Consider the following 20,326-nt stretch of genomic DNA (forward strand, 5'->3'; position numbering starts at 1 on the left):
GGGGTATCTATGGTTTCTCTAGTTTAAAATAGAAGTATCTATCTCAAGAACACCTGCCAAATGAAAACTGAGTTGTGTAGCCCTATATTCAAGTAACTCCATTATGTGACGGAATGATTTGTTCTCCTTTATTGTCACATAAAGAGGGCACCTTGACTCAATGTGATGATTGTTAACTGTGAAAAGCAGAGCAGAATTTAGAGAGATTAAGTGTTGTATTTTCCTGTGAGCAGGTTTCACAGAAGTCTTAATCTTGCCTCTCTAGAGCTGATGGTGGTTGTTGCAGATTCACTTTTATATTTATGAGTAAAGCAGTTTCACAGAATGACCATGAACTTTGCATATACAATATAGGTTTTAATATACTTAATTTAAGAAATATTTCCATGAAGGCTGTAAGTTTTCTTTTAAATTCTCTTGTTACAGCCTATTACACAATTTTTACTATTCTTTTTCTACAAAATTATGAGGCAAAGGGCAATGAGAAATTCACATGAGCACTGTATAGGTAATTTTTTTTTTCTGAGCTGTCAGTCCTGAATTACATGCTGTTTATTCCAGGCTTTCTTCAGCATAATTGACAGTTGTGGCCAACCTGATGTTGCTGACAAATGTTCACTGGAAAGTGTCCACCTAAAACGTCTTTCTAATTTGTGAACTGAACAGAATTTGCATTTATGCAGAGATGAGAAATGGATTGACCTGCTTGTTGTCTGCTCTGAAATGATTTTCTGTGTGCACTCAATCCTTTTGTCCCTAGGCATCCCTTCTCTAAATGAGACAAAAAGTAAGACAACTCTGTAAAATCATTGTCTACATTTCAGTTGAGTTCTTACGTGGTCACAGGAAGAAAGGAAATAGATTTGTGAAGGTTAAAATACAGTATTCTTACAAACACTTTAAGACTAAATCAGCAACCTGACCTAATGGACACTGAATAAGCATAGGCAGCTCATAAGGAAAAAAATAATCCTTCTGTATTCTTCTGTACTTCATTTTAGTACTATTCAGCTACTGCTGTGCTGAAAAGAGGTGTTTCAGAAAAGTGGACTCTTACAGTGCTATGGTGAAGGAGCTGTGCTGAGAGCTGTCGTCAGTGGAGATTTTGAGAGCAGAGTTGTTGAATTTCTAATGTGTACTCTCATTCACAATAAAATAAAACTTTAAAATCCTTCAAAAATTATTTGAGATACTTAGTAGTGCTTAAGATGCTTAGGATAATCTTTGGTCCTTCCTGAAGAAAGAATGATTTTTGCTAGGAATTAGTAGAGGTGGAAGAATTAACAAATGACACCTGAAAAAAAGACAATAATCCACATTCATCCACTGCTAGCAAATGAGATGTATACTGGATGTGAAGAGACCATTTTTAAATAGCTCTATAGGAACTATGCAAGACGTAATTGCCTGGAAGATGTATTGAATAAGCCGAACTTCCAGCCAGCTAAATATCAGCAATACAACATCCATGCTAGAGCAGATTGTAGTGTGGCGTCCACGACCCTGTTAATTTTATGCTAATATGAAAGTAGAGTGAGGGTTTGTCTGTGTAAGTCAGCAGAGCTCCTACAGTCCGATCTGTAAGCTAAAATGGCATTATTACACCTATAGCGCCTTTTGAGATCTTTCTACATTCCCTTTCTTTGCTGATGGACTCAATATTCTTTAAAAGAATTCATTTTTCATATGGATTTTGTATGAAATACAGATTTCATTTGTCTAAATCCACTGGGACACTTTGACAACCAGCAGATGTCCTTTTCTATATTGACTTTTAAGTATATTTTTGTAAATTTAAAATTTTGTAGTGTTTGCTGTGATGAAAGCAATAGTTGAAGTTCATTGCATCTGTTAATGAATCAGCTTTCAGGATGTTGTAAAACTTCAAAGACTATTCAACACATCACCTAGTTGGTTGTACAGCCTGGCATGCCATTTTTATTTCCAAAAAAATGTAATCTTATACAATAGAGAGTTCAATAGCATTGTTCTGTTGTCACTGTTGGAGGCAAGTTTAATTTTCTAAGGTTTCTTTTAGATATTAGATTAAGTTAAAAACCATAGAGCGCTTCATTGTGTAGTTGTACCTGCTTAAGTTAGTTCTGCTATGGTTCTTATTTTGTTGAAGATGAAAGTTATTCGGTCTTGTTTTGTGGTCTTTTAATCTCATCTTAACAGTTTATGAGTTAAATTATATTCTCCAATGAAAAGAAATATAATCACGAGTGGTTATTTAATATATAATAACCGCACATTTGTGACTGATACAAATTTGACCTGAAGTCTTATCTGCTTTAGTTGTTGCCATTTAATCAGTCACAAAAGACTGGAGAGTTTGTTATGACATTAACCCAGAACTAAGCCTATTTTAAATACATAAACCATCACTCTACCCATTCGTTTGTGCAATAACAAAGCTATACATTTTTGATCTGGTACTTTGATGCTACCACTTTAATTATAGTGAATGTTTTATGGAGACTAAATTACATTTTTTTTATCCATACCCTGCTACCTATTTTAAGCAAAAAGTGTCAGCTTCTTTTCCTTCTTCGTTAGGAATAGCAAGAAAATAATGGGCAGGCAGGGAGGTGAAATCCTAGGGTAGTTTTTAAAATTAAGAGTACCCTTGACTATACAACTTGTTAGGGAACAGTAGCATCATCATGGTACAAAAATGTTAATGTTGCTTTGCTAACAAGGAACAAACAAAAATGAATTTGTTTTAATTAGCTGTCTTGAGAATCACAAGTATTGTGCTACAAGGTCTCCTGTAAACCCCTAGAAATATGGGAACATTTAGCAAAGGAACCAGGACATGGGCTCCAGCTGCTTCAGATTTCATTAAATCCATTGTATTTTTCACATGTGTGCATGTGCCCATGGCAGCCTACCTGGTCTGACTTGAGCTGAAATAAGCGGCTACTCTGGATAAGGATTTTTATAAAACAAGTCTGCTGGTATTCATGAAAGATAAAAGCTATAAACTAAAGCTCCGTTGAAAGGAGAATGAGAACAAGCAGTGTTACAGAGAAGCTTCATGGTAGCAGTCCATTGTATTTGAAATGAAGTATTTCATATATTTTTATCACATTTTTGTTTCATTTATCATAGCTTTGTGACTAATATTTGTGAGAAAAGCTTATATTTGTTGGTTGATATAACCTGAGCTGAGGTCTGCCCTATACTGTGGACACCAGTATGTAACTTAAGAGAGATTTATTAGCATTTATATAGATTTTTTTCATATCAGCTACAGATCACATCATACATGTGTTTGTGAGTGTGCATCTGTGTGTATTTGTATATGTGCATCTGTGTGTTTATGTATACATAACAGTTAAAAGTGGTTTTCCAAAGTTCTTGGGACACTGATAATCAGTAAACCTACCTTGTTTAATTTATTGCATAATTAATTTCATTCTTATTCTTAATGATATTTCCATGTGTTGCATTCTATTGTAAAATATCTTATTTTTGGATGACTTATGCTTAAAATTATATTACATTATGTATCTTATATCTAGCTTTCTATATTACAGATATTAACATTCCTATATGAGAGAAAAGTATTGCAAGGCCAAAATAAATAATAATTTGGATATAAATATTTACCTGAAAATCGTTGTGCGTAAATGTATTTACACAAATATTGATAGAACAGCATAACTGTTTTCCCTTTGATAACAGGCCCTTAGGCTAAATAGTATTACAGACTTTTTTCTTGACACTAAGAAGGGCTGAGAAACTACTGAACTCTAAGGGAGAAAAAGATGACCAGTAAAAATGGAAATGTTTTCTAGCTTCAACCCACTCTGGTAGAATGTACTATTAATAGATCAGCAGATGTCATTTAGAGCCAAATTTTACCTTGTATGGACTCACCCTGCTGATTTCGGTGGGAGCGGAACATGCACATCTGCAGGCCCAGTTTGACTTTTTAAGTATTGGTAATCTCTGATCTTGGTTTCTGAAAGCCTGCTGAGAGAACTGACTAATACATATATAAAGACTTGTCTGTCTTACTATGTCTCTGAAGTTCAGAATTGAGGTCAGAGCCAAATATTTTTAAGAGATTGCTCTTCATCACTTTATCTGAAATAAGAACGGGACTTGAACTTTTAGAAGTAGCGTTAAACATTGATGTTTAAGTAACCTAAGTGGCATAGCCGTTGTGTGCCGGACTCTAGCATGTGACATGGCTTTATTGTGTTTTATTGTGTTTGCCACGTAAGCACAGGACATACAGATACTAGTCTGATGATCAGGTATTAACATTCATGAACACTACATTAAATCAAGCATGCTCTTGAACTGTTGTGATTCCATTCAAAAAATTTCTTTCTGTACTATCCTGGAATTGTAAATATTCACCCAAGAAGAAAAGTATTAAAATTTTAGTCACATTTTCCTTTTTATAGTAGGGCTGTTTTATTCAGTGTTTCCTAAGCAAGCGTGGCTTAGGAAGGTGCGTGGCTAAAGGGAGAAAAAATATCTCCACGGACTAATTATAACAGAAATTCTGTGTCATATTGATCTGCTATGTGTGATCTGCTATTGAAACACTCTTAAGTAAAACAAAAGGACATACCAGAGATGAATATAAAACCAGAGACATGTATGCTAAGTGAGGCACAAGAGAAGAGGGAAGAGGGAGAAGGAAAGCTAGAAATGGGTTTTAATGCTGTGTGGTTTCTGTGATGAGGCAATTTTCTTTCTGTAAAAAGAAATCTGATTGTATTATTTTTTTAATGAAATCTTTTTTTACAACATGGACTCTCCTGTTCTTATCACTATTAAGGACTCAGGGGATATATTCAGGTGTTGCGCCTATGAAGTAGGCAGATTCTGTAATGATAATTTTACTACTGCATAGGCAAGTCAATGAGTGAAATCAAATCAATTTATCAAGCTCATATGGTGATACACAGTGATTATTTAGGGATTGCTTGAAGTGGGGAATACAATGAACATTAAATTGCCTGCAGTTGTTTATCAATGACACATCGTACCATACTTTTCTCATGTTAATGTTTATATATTTGAAGCCTAATAGAGTTTTATTTCATTTTTTTGTCCCAAGTTAACCCATAATAGAGCCTTATAACTGCTACTTAGTGCTTCCATAGTGATTCTCATGTTCAAAATAGTATGAGTTAACTGCAATAAAAGTAGTATTATCCCCAATTTACAAATAGGGCAATTGAATCAGTGAGACTAACTTGTCCAGGCGGCAGTGCCGTTCAAATTATTTTTATTTTCTATAGTTTTTACCTACCAATTGTTTTGTTTTAGTTGAGTTAGATTATCCAGACGATTAAGAATGACAATTTTCATTGGTTTCAGCAAGAGGTGCAGCTACTCGTTTCCCAGAGGCACAGCCTGCTCTCCCTCCTGATGCAGCAGGGCAGCCGCCCGGGGGGCTCCAGCCTGAGTGCCCCAGGGGTGGACACTGTGCCAGGCACGGGCATGGGCCCAGCCTGTGCCCGGCGCTGCTGTGAAACCCTAGACTCATTTCATTTTTTTTTATTTGTCTGATTTTCAGTATTTTACTTTAGCATTCTTTCTTTCTGAATGAGCTTAAAAAGCAGTTGTTCTAGCTTAAGCTCTACTAATATCTACATTTAGAATGGAATACCCTCTTTCGATATTAGAGAGGGTGTTCTTACTAGAAAGAAGAAGGCAAGGAAGTTCCATCTCAAGACCTGGGGTTTTACCTCTCTTCCTCCAGCTTCCTATAGGGGTAGTGAAAAGATGGAGGCTGAAAATGCAATAGTAATTCAGGAGTTGCAAAATACAGCTTTCAGTGAAACACTTAGAGTCTGACCTGAATTCTTCAGCAGGTTAGAGACTGATGGGCTGTAATAACTCCTTTTGGTCTTAAGCTCTAAATTTTGTCCACCTTGCTGAAAATCATAATTATCAGCTTTATGGTGCTAAACATTGTGAAATATTTATGTGGTAAAATGAAAGAAGTGTTGGCAAATTCCGGGTAAACCATGTTCCATGTTGTGGAGAAAACAAAAATTTTTTGATCTGAATATGCTTTTCATTATGAAAGTTATGAGGAGGTTTTCAAGCTTCTTGTCTGAATTGTTTTGATTTTAGTTGAGCATCAGAATATGATCTGTGTCTCAGTAGAGTCTAAGCTCACTTTTCTGTGGCCACACGAGGAATCCTTTCTTGTCCTTTGAGCTTTGGAATATGGTGCCTGCCTGCTGAGGTCAGGAAGCTTCGGGTGCTTTGTAATATTTGTTGCAATCTTTCTGTTTTAAATTGCTTTCTTTCTTTGTCTGCGTAGTACTACATGTTTGCAGGATGCCTGCAGACTACCATGCTGCCTTATAACACAATAGGGATTTACTCTGCAGCAACTATTTTCTCAGGGCATTGAGAACTCCTGTGAGTCTCTATTACCTGAAAATGCTTTTGGTAAGGAACACAGGTGATTTATCCTTTTATGTTTGTATATATTTAATTTACATTGTTTACCAGTTAATTATTAAAAATAGATCACTTGTTATTGAAGGTTTAAAATAGGTTTGACTGAAACTCAGGGACCTGAGCTTGTACCTTTTCAAGCACTGTTAGCTTTAGTGATGCTGAAAGCAGCCATACAATAGGAAAATTTTCATTTATAAAGACACCTCTACATTTTCTGTGTGCTTCCTGTCATGTCTGTTAGACTTTCAGATTACACTTCCGAAAGCCTCAAGGTACTTACAGTTCTCGGGCACTTTGCTTCTTCATTGCCAGATTGGCTTCTTGGTCACAAAGTAACTGAGGTGGGACTTTGATTACCTGGAAAAATCAGTCCAGAACTATTTACAAGTACTATAATAGTGATAGGCTTTGCCATTTCGTGGTTGTAGTTGACCTAACAGAATGAATTACATACAGAATGATTTGATTATTTCTTTTTTCCCTTCCATGGAGGAGAACAAATTTTTCAGAATAATGACATGGCAGTAGCATAGACTGTCTCTATTTAAGCAAACAGAGGGCTGCGAAACTACCTAGCAGCTGTTGATGAAAAAAATGTCAAGAATTCATAACAATCCTGATAGCTTGAAACACATATCACTTTGTTACTATCATCTCCCCTAGTAGTGTGCATCTGTTTATTAAATTAGACATCCTAATCATTAAATCCTGTCTTCTTTTAAGTATAGCATTGCTCCAAATGATAGCTTTTCCCTTCGAAAGATGATGAAAGATGAAAATTAATACATGGCTTTCCTTTTTATTTGTGCTATTTAAATTTTATTATTCTTACTTTTAAGGAAATACTCAGTTAATTTTCCAAATCTTAGGAAGAAAACTTTGGAAACACTTCATGTTTTTTTCAGGTTCAGAAGTATAGAATTCAGAATGGTATAGGAAATACTAGAGGACATTTGCTTTTCTTTCTCCCCTGAAATCTTCTATTGTTCACTATTGTTATCCCAGAAGCGGATTTATATTCTACTCTTGTGCATTTTTCCTCAGTCATTTCTGAGTTTATAACAATATATGGGATGGAAAATCAAATCAGCTAAAATCCATTTTGTTTCAACAGTGCCTGTCCCCAGGAGCACTAGAATCAAATAAAAATACAGTGTGAGTTTAAAAGGAAGCTAAGTGCAGCATATTGAACTAGCAGCTGCCAAACCCAGGTCTCACTGAATCTCAAATCAGTATACATTAAACCTATCAGAGAAGATGTAGACCCCATTTTAATGAAAAAAATGGAGGCTGTTAAAGTGTCCTTGGTAGACGTGATGGTTTGTTCTACCTTGTCCTCTTTTAAATATAAAACAGAAAGCTGTTGTGTTCTGGCCCGTGCCCATTTCCCTGTTTGGACACGAAGGCTCTGCAGTGCTGGGAACGTGCTGTGGCCCGGAGATGGGAAAGCCTCACCTTATTGTGCAAATGGATCCTGCTCCAATTTAGCTGTGGCTGGTAAAATATCCCTATGTACCACCAGTTTATCAGACACAGGAGAGCTTATTTCCCAAAATCATCTCTTATTTTCACTGTACTACTGATGTCCATTTCTGTCTCTTCCACAGGCTATGAGAAACTAGGATTAATGCGAAACTGCGCTAATGGAGACTCTTCTGTACAAGGGAATTCTTTAAGAAATAGCCAGGTTGGCATGAGGCCACTTTGCTCTCTGTGATGCCACTCATAGACCAGGGAAAACAGTCTCTCTTCTGAAGGCACAGCTGGCTGTTTCTTGAAATCCTCTTCATGTTAGTAAGCATCAGACACAGTCATGACGGAACATATGAGATGGTAGTTTCTTCATGTTAGTAAAAGCAGCCTTAGCTGTTGTTTAGGAGTTCTGAATCTGCTGCTGAATTTATAATTTCCTCTTTTAGAATTAATGGAAATAAGTACTATGTTCAAATTAAATGACATGTTATAATAATTGAATAAATCTTCTTAAATTATAACCTGTCTACAAAATCGTCAATACAATAAAGCCATATTACCCACCCACAAAAATAAGAGATTGATGACAGACCTGTTTGCTAATTACTCATTAGTCTTTTCTACTTTAATTAGCATTCAGTTGTGATTTTTTTTTTCATTTTCGTTGCATATTTTTCAGGAAAATTTTTTAGAGTTTTATGAAAGTGAAAACATGATTCCTTAGTGCACATGACTTTCCACTGATTTTCACAAGTGATGACGTCACAAAAATTTATGTAGACTCTCTTGTATATGTAATCACTAATAAAAGCAAGAATTTTATGTTCTACTCTTCAGTTTTCATAGATGCCCAAACCTGTGTCCTCCTGAAAAGTTTATTAGTAAGTGCAAATACCTTTATTTCTAAGTATGGCAGCTTTAACATTTAGCCCAACTCTATGTTAATGTTTTAATGCCATTATGTAAAGCCTAGATATGAACTGCCAAAATATGAAATACCACTGCTGGAAAGCTAGAGATGGCACATCGTGGTTTTCAAATTATTATTATTATTGTTGTTATTATTATTATTAGGGTTTTTTCTTTCTCCCTCTTTAAAAGGATAATAATTAAGAAATGTTTCAAATTCCTCAGGTTCACATTGCATAAATGAACATCAGTGAATGGGGATACTATCTCCTAAGTCCTGAATATAGTATCTCTATGAGGAATTAGCTTTGGGATCAATTGTGATTTCCTATGCAGTGTTCAAAGCAAAACTGTAGAGTGTTCAAAGAAAATTTTTAATAGCTGCAATAATTGGCACTCAATAAAATCTGAGAAGAAATGGTAGAGATTAAACCAAATTGCCCTTAACATCTTTGACAGGAATCTATGCCTATTCTATCCATAGCCAAAATGAAAAGATAGAGACTCATTTCCAGAAGCTGATGTTGAAAATTTTCAACATTTCGTGCATTAGTAAAATGAACTTTCTTCCCTTCAACTTCCCTTTCCAACAAGAGAAGGGATTACTGCCCATCTGCTGAGGTTCATGGCCCCTCCTTATGCATCTGTGGGATAATGTTAATGAGACTTGATCCTTATTAGTGGGTTCAGAATCAGGACAATATAGTGGAAAATGAATGTTACACGATAGTTGAAGCATAATTGTTTACACATGATCTAACAGAGATTTTCCTAAACTTGTAAACATAACTCACAGTGTTGTTCAGAAGAAGGACAAAAGTAGCACAAAGCATAAATCAAATTGTAAGCTGTTTTTCATTGCAAAGATATTTCACATGAGAAGGAGTCAATAAGAAGAGTAGCAAATGCATTTGAAAATCATAAATGAAAAGCTCAATTACTTAACTTCATGATCAAACAATTGTGTAGCAATTGCAAATAAATAATTATTGTATGGTATCTGTTTATTTAATATGTCTTTTCAGACAAATGCAGCTAAACTCAGTCTCAGTACTACTGAGATGTACATGAGAATATGCAGCTGAGTATGTGCACGCTGTTATGATCATTTTGTTGATGTAATGAATGTTAAGCGTCTCTTGCTCTCAGCTGCGTAATTGCTGTCTGTTCTGACAAGGCACTGAGGTTCTCTTTTCTGGACTGCATTTAGGCACATATGGTAGATTTTGGGATCAGTAGGAATGAAGGTAGTAAGACAAAAAGTGATTTTAAAGTTTGCCTGCCAATTTGCAGTAGCAAAAAACAAATAAAAAGCGGCCTGTATTTTACTTCATTTTTTTTCTCTGTGCACAAGGAACAAGCACTCTTCTGAGATTACACTTCCTCTTCAGGGTGTATTTTCCTAGTGGCATAGTGGGATTTAGTCACACAATTCCATTAACTCCAGTGGACCAGAAGTTACAGGCACTTGATTATTTAATTTGGGTTGGATTCCTGCATTCTGCGTTTGACTTGTTATCGAGCTATTGCACATGTGGCTGAGGGAGAGAGGGATTAAGAAATTGAAAATGTGAAGTGTATAGTCAGTGAATTTTCAGTTACGAATTTTGTGATGGAAATTCCCTGAAGCCAGCAAAGTATATAATATCTCTATTCTTATTGAAATAAGCCCACTTACTATTTATTTACTCTCTCACTCAAATGATTCCTGAATTTGCTTTCAGATTTCAAGGAACTGATTTATGGATCTTAAACGAAAGAATGTCCTTTTCATGGCATTGACAAACACCCTCTCTCTAGGTGACTCTAGGTCTTTATATTTCTCTTCTGAATGTTGGGCAGCCTTCCAAAGAGGTACTCAGTGCTCTTCTGTATTTTAGGGACCACTTAAAAAAAGAAAAAGAATAAGTGAAATATGCGAAGAATGATATTAAAAAAAAAACTCTCCATGTTTAAACAAACCATGAAATTTTCATTAATAGGGTTGGCATTGGAAAGGGATGGGGGCTAGGTGGTGGTGATTTGCTAGCTTTCAACAGGATACCAAATGCAAGCAAATTTAATGAAAAGTATACAGAAAATGACCTGCAAATAACTTATTTTGAGTTAGTTTGCATTGTTCTGATACAAAAATGGTGAAAGATACATTTTTGCCTAGAATATGGAAGAAACCAATCTGCTGGCACTTGAAACATTCTAAGAGAGTCTTAAAACTCTTTGGGAGACTGATAGGCATGGAAAGCGTAGGATTCAATGGAATCAGTTATGTGGGGTTAAAGAATACCAGAGAAATTCTAGAATACTAAGAAATAACAAGGGGGAATGAGAACATTTGCTTTTAAGCAGAAATAAATGATGCATATCAGAAAATAAGTGGAAACAAGTAAGTAGTGAGACACTAAAATATCCAAGTTACAAACTATACAGGAAAGACAGAGTAGCTTTGTGCCAATGCAGGCTTAATGCTATATTTAAGGAAAGTTAAGAATCAAGTCATATAGATGAATTAACTGTATCAGCAACTAACCTAAAATCCTTTTGGAGTTGAAGTTCCAGCCCTAAATAGAATATGCATTAGGAACCACCAAGATGCTAATTGGTAAGGAAGAGATTGCAAGCACCTAAATTACAATAAATATCACTTTAGGCCATGCTTTTCAGACTACATTTTTAGACAACAAAATTTTCTGCTTCATGCAATAACTTCTCAGAGAAGCCGCAAACAGAATGGGAAACGTTTGGCTTGGTACTGAGCAGTGCAAGTCCAAAACATCGCTATTATAATAGGGATCATCGTGTACTAAAAATCAGCATCTCTGCAGGGACAAAAAGAAAAAATATGTGCCACAGTAATGTTCTTTTTTCAGAAAGGAAACTATACACAAATGAGGAAACCTGCTTAAAAGGAATGAAAAGGGTGAAGTGTTTGAAGACAGTGTGTAGACACTACACTGGAAGCTGAAAACAAGTTCATAACCTCAAAAAGGATTTTCGTAAGACTCAGTAGGGTGGATGGCTAAAAGGAAAATATAAGGAAAGCTATTCAAAGTAAGAATCTATAGAACAAATTGGCAAAATTTAGAGTGACAAATCATCAGAACCAGGTCATTATTCAGTCAAGTGTTCTAATGAAATTAAAGTATGAAACAACAATATCTATTGACAGTATTTTCTTACTTAAGTCCATTTTTTTAATGAGGAGTGGAAAGTGGCAAATGTAGTTTCAGTTTTTAAAAAGGGCTCCAAGGCAGACCTCTGGACCTACAGATCAGGAAATCTGGGGGAAAACACACTGGGAAAGGCATAACAACAGCTTTTGTATAAGAAGGTATGCTTTATATCTCCTAGTAAGCCTTGAAAGGAAACTGTGAGCACATGGATAAGAAGTAAAAGCTATCTGGATTTCCAAAAGGTTTTCAAGAGGGTCTTTAACCAAAGAGACTAGATTCCTGTAGGGTAAGAGAGAAGGTCTTCCTGTGGGTAAATAACCAATTATCTGGTTAGTTATTTCCTGTAAAAGATGGAAAATAATGGGCAGGGATAAATGCTCAGTTTTCCCGGTCAGGGAGATTGTTTCTGCTCCAGAAGGTCTACTCTGTTTGGCATGTATATCAGTGAGCTGGAAAGGAGAATGAATAATGCAGTGACACATCTTGATGATACAAATCTATTCAGAGTTCTTAAGATGAGGATAGATTGCAAATAGCTACAGAAAGACCTCACAGTACTGACTGGCAGTAAAGTGGTGGCAGATGAAATACAGTGTTGATAAATGTAAAACAGTGCATGTGGAAAAAACAGTCCTAACTTTAAATGCACAGTGATGAGCTCTGATTTAGCCCTTTTAATTATTCCTCTAGCTCTCAACAAAAGAGATCATGGAATAACAATAGAGAGTTCTACGAAAACATCACTTGAATACTCAACAGTGTTCAGAAAACTGAATCAAATGTAAGGAAATACTGAATAAGAAATAGAGAACAAAGCGGAAAATATTGTGCCATGGTATAAGACCCTGGTGTACCCACATCTTATATATTGTGTGCAGTGTTTTTGGTCCCCTCAATCTAAAGAAGAGTGTAGCAGATTAGATCCAAGGTATGGAAAGCTCCTATACAAGGACAGAATGAATGAAATAGGACTGGGATTTGTCTTGCCTAACTTCACATCTGGCAGGCAGGTGTCTACATGTGAGCTACTTGTCTAGGCTCCCAGAGCTCTCTAGGCTCAAGGAAAATCTGCTTAGTTTAGTTGCTGGAGTTTAGAATGTGATTCATATCATCCTATTGTAAAAACTTACATTTTGTTTAATTTCCTGTCTTGATTAGCTTCCTATTGACTATAAAGGGAACATAGGGTGACTTGCTCAGATGTAAATGCCTACCTCATAGATAACCAAATTTAGTCAAATGTTTCCCAGTCTGGGAATCTTCAGGCCAGAAAAGGTGAAAGATATGATGGAGGTTTATAAAACCATGAATGGCACAGAGAGGGTCAACAAAGAATGGCTGATTACCATCTCTCATGAGCCTGCACTTAAGGATCTTCTAGGGAAGGTTTCAAGTGATAGATTCAAACAAAGCAAAAAAGAGGTGGTTCTTCAGCCTAAATGTTGAGCTCATCGTAGGATCTTGTGAATGTTTAAAGCCTACATTAGTTCAAAAAGCTAGTGGGCAATTTCATGGATGAAGAACGCATCAAGAGCTAATTGACATAAAAATACAACTTCTGGCTCCAGAATCTCCAAGCCATAAATCAGTGAGTTGGAAGAGTAGAGCAAGGAGCACCGGAGCTCATGCTTTCCTCAGCTTTACATTCTTCCCTAGGCAACTGCATTGGCTACTGTCAGAGGAGGGCCTGGGTGAGAGGGGCTTTTGGTCTGACCACTGTTACGTTTGAGACTTTCAGTATTTGACTGGTTAGGGTTTGTGCAGTTGTGCGGTATATGTCTTCTAGAGTTCTTGCTAATTTTCCAAGGAGTTTTCAAATGCTTTCTGACAGGCCTGTACGGATCATTTAAAATCCAATCTACCACCTACGGTATCACATACTTTTGAAATTCTTTCTTGCATAAGGACAGTCATAATGAAAATAATTTGGGGATGTTTCTCCTATTGCTGTTCACACTGAGAAGTCATTTAAATCCTGAGCAATTTAATTGGTTTAAATAGGTCTCCTTGTGGCAGTGGAACACCACTCACCATGTATATTCGTTTTTAAATTAGAAACACTACAGTTCTCCACATTTTTATGCTATAAAACTGTGATATGTGTAGTACTTTTTATTTAGAAGGAAAAATAATGGAAATTTGAATCAGTCATAAAATATAAAAACTGATTATTAAAATATAAGTATTACTGCAAAACATTTCAATCATACTGATGAAAAATCACAATCTAGTAGAAATTCTTAGTTTCTTCTTCTACAGATGAAAAGTATTGTGTAAGATATGGAAATCATTACTATTTCTTAAAATTGTTTGAATACTTGTTGAAAGAAAAAGGAATTCGCATTGACTTTCTCTTACTCTAAAACTACCTCGGGAATGATGCATGTTCAATGGTGGACACGTTGTCCATGATGAATTGTGTTACTTAGCCTTTGAGTGGCTGACCTTTTTAATAATATAATATCATCTGCCAGATCTTAATATGGATACAATTTTCTTTCTCTTGAGTTTTTAATTGTAAGAATACTGGCATTAATTACATAGCTCTGTATTGACTGGCATTCTTTTGTTGTTACTCTGTTGTGTTTTGATTCAAATAACTGATAAAAGTGCTAATAAAAGTTCAGGCTTAGTAATAACAGAATACAGAGGATCAAATTCAAATACGGTGAAAATGATGTTGTACTTTATATATTGCAAAATTAGCATAATGCTGCAAAAATCAATATTGTTGCAGCAGAAAAAGCAATTAATAAGAAAGTCAATTGCAAAATGGAGGGAAGGAAAGAGATACATTTTATTTTATAGTTTCATAAGTATTCCTGTGGTTTTATTTCTTTGCTTGTTACTTCCTTCTGTGTCTTAGCCTTCCCACTCTGTGAAATAACTTGTGGTCACTAAAACATTTTGAGTAATCATGAAGATTCTTCTCTTTCCCCTTAATTTAGATATAATGATTATGTGATTTACATAATCATTTGTGCCAGTCTTCACATAAGACCAATACTTCCAAGTCAACATTTCAGATGCAAATAATTGCCCTGGAATCAGTCAGGTACTTAATTATATGCTTAAAAACAAGTGGTTTATAAACTTAGGTCTGTGTGCTTTGCCTGAGCAATGAAGTTTTTAATTAAAGCCTGATTCTATTACTATACAAATTAATAACAAATTAACTTGCTTTAATGCAGAATCTGCATTAAAGTGCATTGTAGTGCCAGAACTGATCTTTGCACCAGATGATCTCCATTTATTCTAACAGTGATTTATATATAGATACAATGAGGGCACTGGTGACGCTGACTAAGAGACATTCTCTGATCTTGGAAACTTAAGTAACAGTGGAGGGGCCCGTTTGACTGTCCTCTGTAGAAGTCACAGTGTCGTGGCCAAGTACTGTGGGCCCCTCAAACTGACAGACAGTAGAATAGCTTTTTGCAAGTTGCATATTCAGGCAATAATATATATGTCTTCAGTCACTGAGGCCTTCATCTTGCAAAATGTTCTTAAAACATTTTGTTCTTCTGACCTGCAGTATTGATTTGAATGATCAGGTTAAGCGCATGTATAACTCTGTGGGATAAAACCAAACATGCTAGATCTTTTCCTTTTCTTTTCATCACATGCCTTACTCTTCTCACAACACTGTGAGTCAGTATTTTTTCCAGTAATATGAGTTGTGTTTCAGTGGTATAAAACTGGTGAAATGGAGAAGAGAACTGTGCGTTGTGAATTTGATCTATGCCACTGCTCTCACATCATGGCACGTGCATCATTCTCTACACTTACCTTTACAAAATGCACATCACTTCTGGTCTGTGTATTTTACAGATTTATCATTATAGCCGTTCACTGCATATGAATTCCATTTAAGTCAGTCTAACTCCTTATATTGTGGTGGTTTACTCAGCACAGTGGAAGCCAAATCTGACCTTTAATGAAGTTTGAGGGACAATTTTTCCATGATGCTTGCCTTTAAGCCAATTCATGACAGTCTAATATCTATGAATGTCTTAATGCTACTTACAGTGTCAAGATTCTTACGGTTCACTCAGATATTGGGGTTGTTTTGAATGTTGTTTGCATCACATTTTGGTGAAATGATTAGTAGGCAAGCATTTCAGGTTTTTTGATCATCCAAAATGAGATGCAGACCGCATATGATCTGTATTAAAATTGCTGAGAGAAAGGAGCTGAAAAGCCAGACTAATATCACAAGGGAATTATCCTACCTTTGTGTGCAGAAATTACATTATCTAATGTGCTCCTGAAAATGACAGAATTTGTCCCTTATAAATGGCTCATTGGTACATTTTGACACAAATTATCATGTTAAAGATTTATAAATGTCTCCGTTTTAGAGTCACAATGTGCTGTGTCTGGGGTCCAGGCTGCAGGGCCCTGGGGATGTTTTTATGTGCATCATGGAAACATGATCATCAGGATGTTTCTGTTAATATCAAGACGCTTGAAACTAGCAGGTTTTGGTTTTCACATGCATTATTGAAATTACTGAACTGGACTGCTGTTACACGTAACTTTAAAGGTTATCTTACAAGGTGAATTCTTTTGTTTTTCTGAAATATGGAGGCATGTAGCCAGTTTGGGATTCATAGCAAGGAAGTTTTTTATTTTCTTGTTTTTATTCCCCGTTCTAACCATTTATTTGTAGTGCACAAGATACCTGAGGTAAGAGCATGACCTCAGTGAAATCTATCTGTTTTACCATTGATTACCTTTATTTATTCACTGTATTGAGGAACTGTGGTTTGCCTCTGTTTTCATATATGAAACAGCATTTATCACCCTGCCCACCCTGAGGAACACATACTACATAAACAGTGAGAGAAGAAAGAAGCACCCCTTATAGCACGCATTCCAGTGGATGTTCTGGTTAGAGATTTGGTTTAGCTTGCCAAAAATTGCTGTGAAGGCTCCAAATTATATCATCACCTTCTGAAATGCCAGGCCTGACCACCTTACCATAAAAAGACTGTTGCCTGTATCGTGGTCAGTACGTGCCCTCCTTTCAGCTAGACATGGGCTGCCTCTGCTATACTGATCAGCTGGTAGTAGAGTCAGTAGTTTTTGAAGTTATTGCTTATGCTTGTTTCTGTTTAATTCACACAGGTTTATCGAGCAGAAATTGTGCCCCTTAAAGAGAAGGTGCATCACGTCAATGAACTCGCTCACCGGTTCACCCCCTCTGATATTCACCTCTCCCAGTATAACCTGAGCTGTGTGGAAGACCTGAACACGAGGTGGAAGGTGCTACAGGTAGACTTCCCATGACCACTTTCTTTATGCTACATTTAAGTAAATATTTTTTCTTTCTGTGCGGTTGTTTTCTCCCCATGGAAGAGCATTAAGGGCATATTAAAGGAATGAAAGAAGAAGCAGATAGTATTGAAAAACACTCTCAGAAATTGTGTTCCTGTGAGAAAATAAGATTAAGCTGACTCTGTATTTTCATGTACTTCTGAATATTTTATCGAGAACTAGAATTTAGTTAACCCAGGTTGTCATACAGTTAAAGCTCGGATAGAGTTAAAACATTTAATATTTTATTAACTTAAGTGTTTAATATAATATGTTGTATTTAGTAATTCCTGTTGCCAAACGTGTCACGTGATGGTTTCTTTCAGCTGGCTTATCCACGTTTTACTGAGATTTTATGGTGTACATGGAGGATTGATTTTGCTGCTTTATTCCTTTTACTTTTGTTTAAATAATTTGCAGGGGCAGTAGTTTTAAATATTTTCTTCCACAGCCAGACTAATGATGCTGTGCAGTGGAACTTTAATGTCACACCTGTAAAATCAAATACAAAATTACGAGGCATTATGTGCATTCAGTTGGCAGGATTTGTTACTGCTATTAAAAATGTTAAGAAAGGGATTAATATTAAGATACATTATGAAATCAAGGTGAACATAAAATGTAAGTTAAAAATAAATATTGAAAAGTTTATAACTTTGCTTTTTTTTGTTTACATATAGATCACTTAAGTTTTAGATTAGTCTGTGTTATCTTGTGATTAAAGCCTTCCAAAATATATACTTTTTTCCAAAATGCACTATATTCCAACTTGGAATTTTAGAAGAATGAGTGGGGGGAAGGTGTAAGCATGCATGAACTGACATATTGTGATGTAGGCGCCACAGCAGTAGAGTGGTCTTATGATTAAAGGGAGGCAAATGCAATTAAATGCACTTCTTTAAGCAATGGAGTTTACTCACTGTTTTGTTTATTGCTACATCACTGCCCCGCATTGTGAAGTCACGTCATTGTATTTACCTTATTAGAGATATTGCAAAAATGTGGAAATACGAGATGGAAGTTAATGCAGAGTTTTGCCTGCATTGTAAAATCCAAATATTAACAATACTCAAAAATGAGCCAATTCCCTGTTGTCATATATAGAGACAGAAGATCCTGATGCTGTCAACTGTAGTAGTCGGCAAGAGGTTATTGCTTCTTTATTGCTTCTCCAAAAGAAATCTCGCAGTTCTGTGACATCTCCAGTTTATCATCAGTTCATGCAAATATTATCAGAATAAATATTTTTTGCTTTTTCGTAATCAGCAGTTGGCAGTGACAGTACTAATTTAAGTAAAAGATAATTAGTCCTAGGTCTTTGGTCATTAGGCTCCATTTTTTCCCAGATTCTCAAGATAGACTTTAGGTAAATTTGTTAAAGCAGGTCAGCAGATATCTGGAAGATAAAATGAGTAGTCCCAAAATGACTTACCTCCCATATGAGAAAAATCACAGTTGTTTTATGTTTTTAAAAACAACAGCTAATTCAAGCAGCAACAGAATCAGTTAACAAATTTGCTATGTTTTACTGAAAATTAACCTATTAGTCAACAAAATAGTTAACTAAGTTCCAGTGATTTGCTGAAATATGCTTCACTACTTCATCAAGACTTAAGGGAAAGAGGAAGATTTTCATAGCAAAGGCATATAGGATATGAAAAAGCCAACCAAGTCTGAGAGAAAGCCAGAGATAAATGTTTTGTTGTAACTGTGAAAGTACCAGATAGAGGGCAAACTTGACATTGTAGACTACGTGGATTTTGTTTTAAAATACATAGTAAATCTCTCTTGTTCTCTGTCTCACTCTATCTCTCTGTCTCCATATCCTGAGGGGGGGGGAAATATTTCTCATCCATGTATCCCATTTCCTACAAAACAGCATTGCAGGAAAATCATAAAACAGATGCTGTTGTGCTGTTGTTTGCCAGAAGTATATTCATTCCTTTTTATATGTGGGAGAAGTGCATAAGGCTTATCGTAGCTGAAATAATAGTGAATCCTAATGTTATAAGAAAGTTTAGAGGATGAAATGGTGTGTTTTATTAATGCTGTAACTTTTAGAAGATCAGAAGAAGAAATGTATCATCTTAAACCAAATCTTAGAGAGTTAATATTATATTCATTTTACAAACATAAGAACAAGCCAGACCCTATTCAGTCATTTACAGTATTGTGAAGTGGTTGTACAATGATATAATTAGTGAATAGTATCACATACTGCTGCAGAATCTTTCTGGAACTTCACTTACATTTCTACGTTAATGCATATTTGCCTGTGTGCGTGTGTGTGTGTGTGTGTGTGTGCGCGCGCGCATTCACCTTTGATCAAGGTACATTGAAGTATTACTAGAAAAAATATGTGGAAAGGAACGTACTTATGAATGAGTATCCATAAGACAGAATTTTAAATTTAATGATACATTTTTTGTACTGGAAATTCGTACAGACTTAACCAGTCCTGGTGTTGAGGTGTTGTATAAAGACATATTTCATTAATTAAGCTCAGTCACTGAAAACTAAAAATATATCATCAGCTTGTGGAGTTTAAACAATGTGAAAATAATTAGCTTCATACCTTTAAAAGAGTACTTTTAAGGAAAAAAAACAGTTTATTTTCCCATATTTCTTGAGCTTAAAAAGAGATTAAATCCCTCCAGGGAACTATTTGTTATGGACTTCACAAGCAGCTCTCATGTTCAGATTCTGTGTGCTTCGAACAGTATGTGTAATGAGATCATCCTCAGGGAAAGCGTGTCTTGAAAACTCTTTCTTACAGTCACGGCTTGAGGATCCAGGGTGGCCAGATTGGAGGGAATTATGTCCACTTCTGTTTGGTCAAACATCCAGTTGGAGTAATGCTGGTCAAAAGGTGAATCCTCTGACATTTAAAAGAATTGCCAAGTAGCCCATTGGGACATAGCCTTCAGTGATCCAGAAAGATTATTTTGGTTGAAATCAAATTGTGTCCACTCTTATTTAGAAGAATGCCTGTAATAAGCTGAGAAATATGA

The 20,326-nt window shown here is 35.8% G+C and overlaps 1 protein-coding gene across 9 annotated transcripts in view; it reads left to right on the forward strand.

Moving 5' to 3' along the window:
• The window catches only part of DMD (dystrophin), a 1,316,184-nt gene that overhangs the window by 1,124,452 nt on the left and 171,406 nt on the right, over positions 1 to 20,326 (forward strand). For all 9 annotated transcript variants that reach the window (XM_026096811.2, XM_064497835.1, XM_064497804.1 and 6 more), the window contains one exon: positions 17,127 to 17,273. In XM_026096811.2, coding sequence (XP_025952596.2) covers positions 17,127 to 17,273 — 147 coding nt within the window. The remainder of the gene's footprint in view (positions 1 to 17,126; positions 17,274 to 20,326) is intronic.

This window comes from Dromaius novaehollandiae, chromosome 1, assembly GCF_036370855.1.
Source record: "Dromaius novaehollandiae isolate bDroNov1 chromosome 1, bDroNov1.hap1, whole genome shotgun sequence".
In the NCBI taxonomy this organism is placed as follows: domain Eukaryota; kingdom Metazoa; phylum Chordata; class Aves; order Casuariiformes; family Dromaiidae; genus Dromaius; species Dromaius novaehollandiae.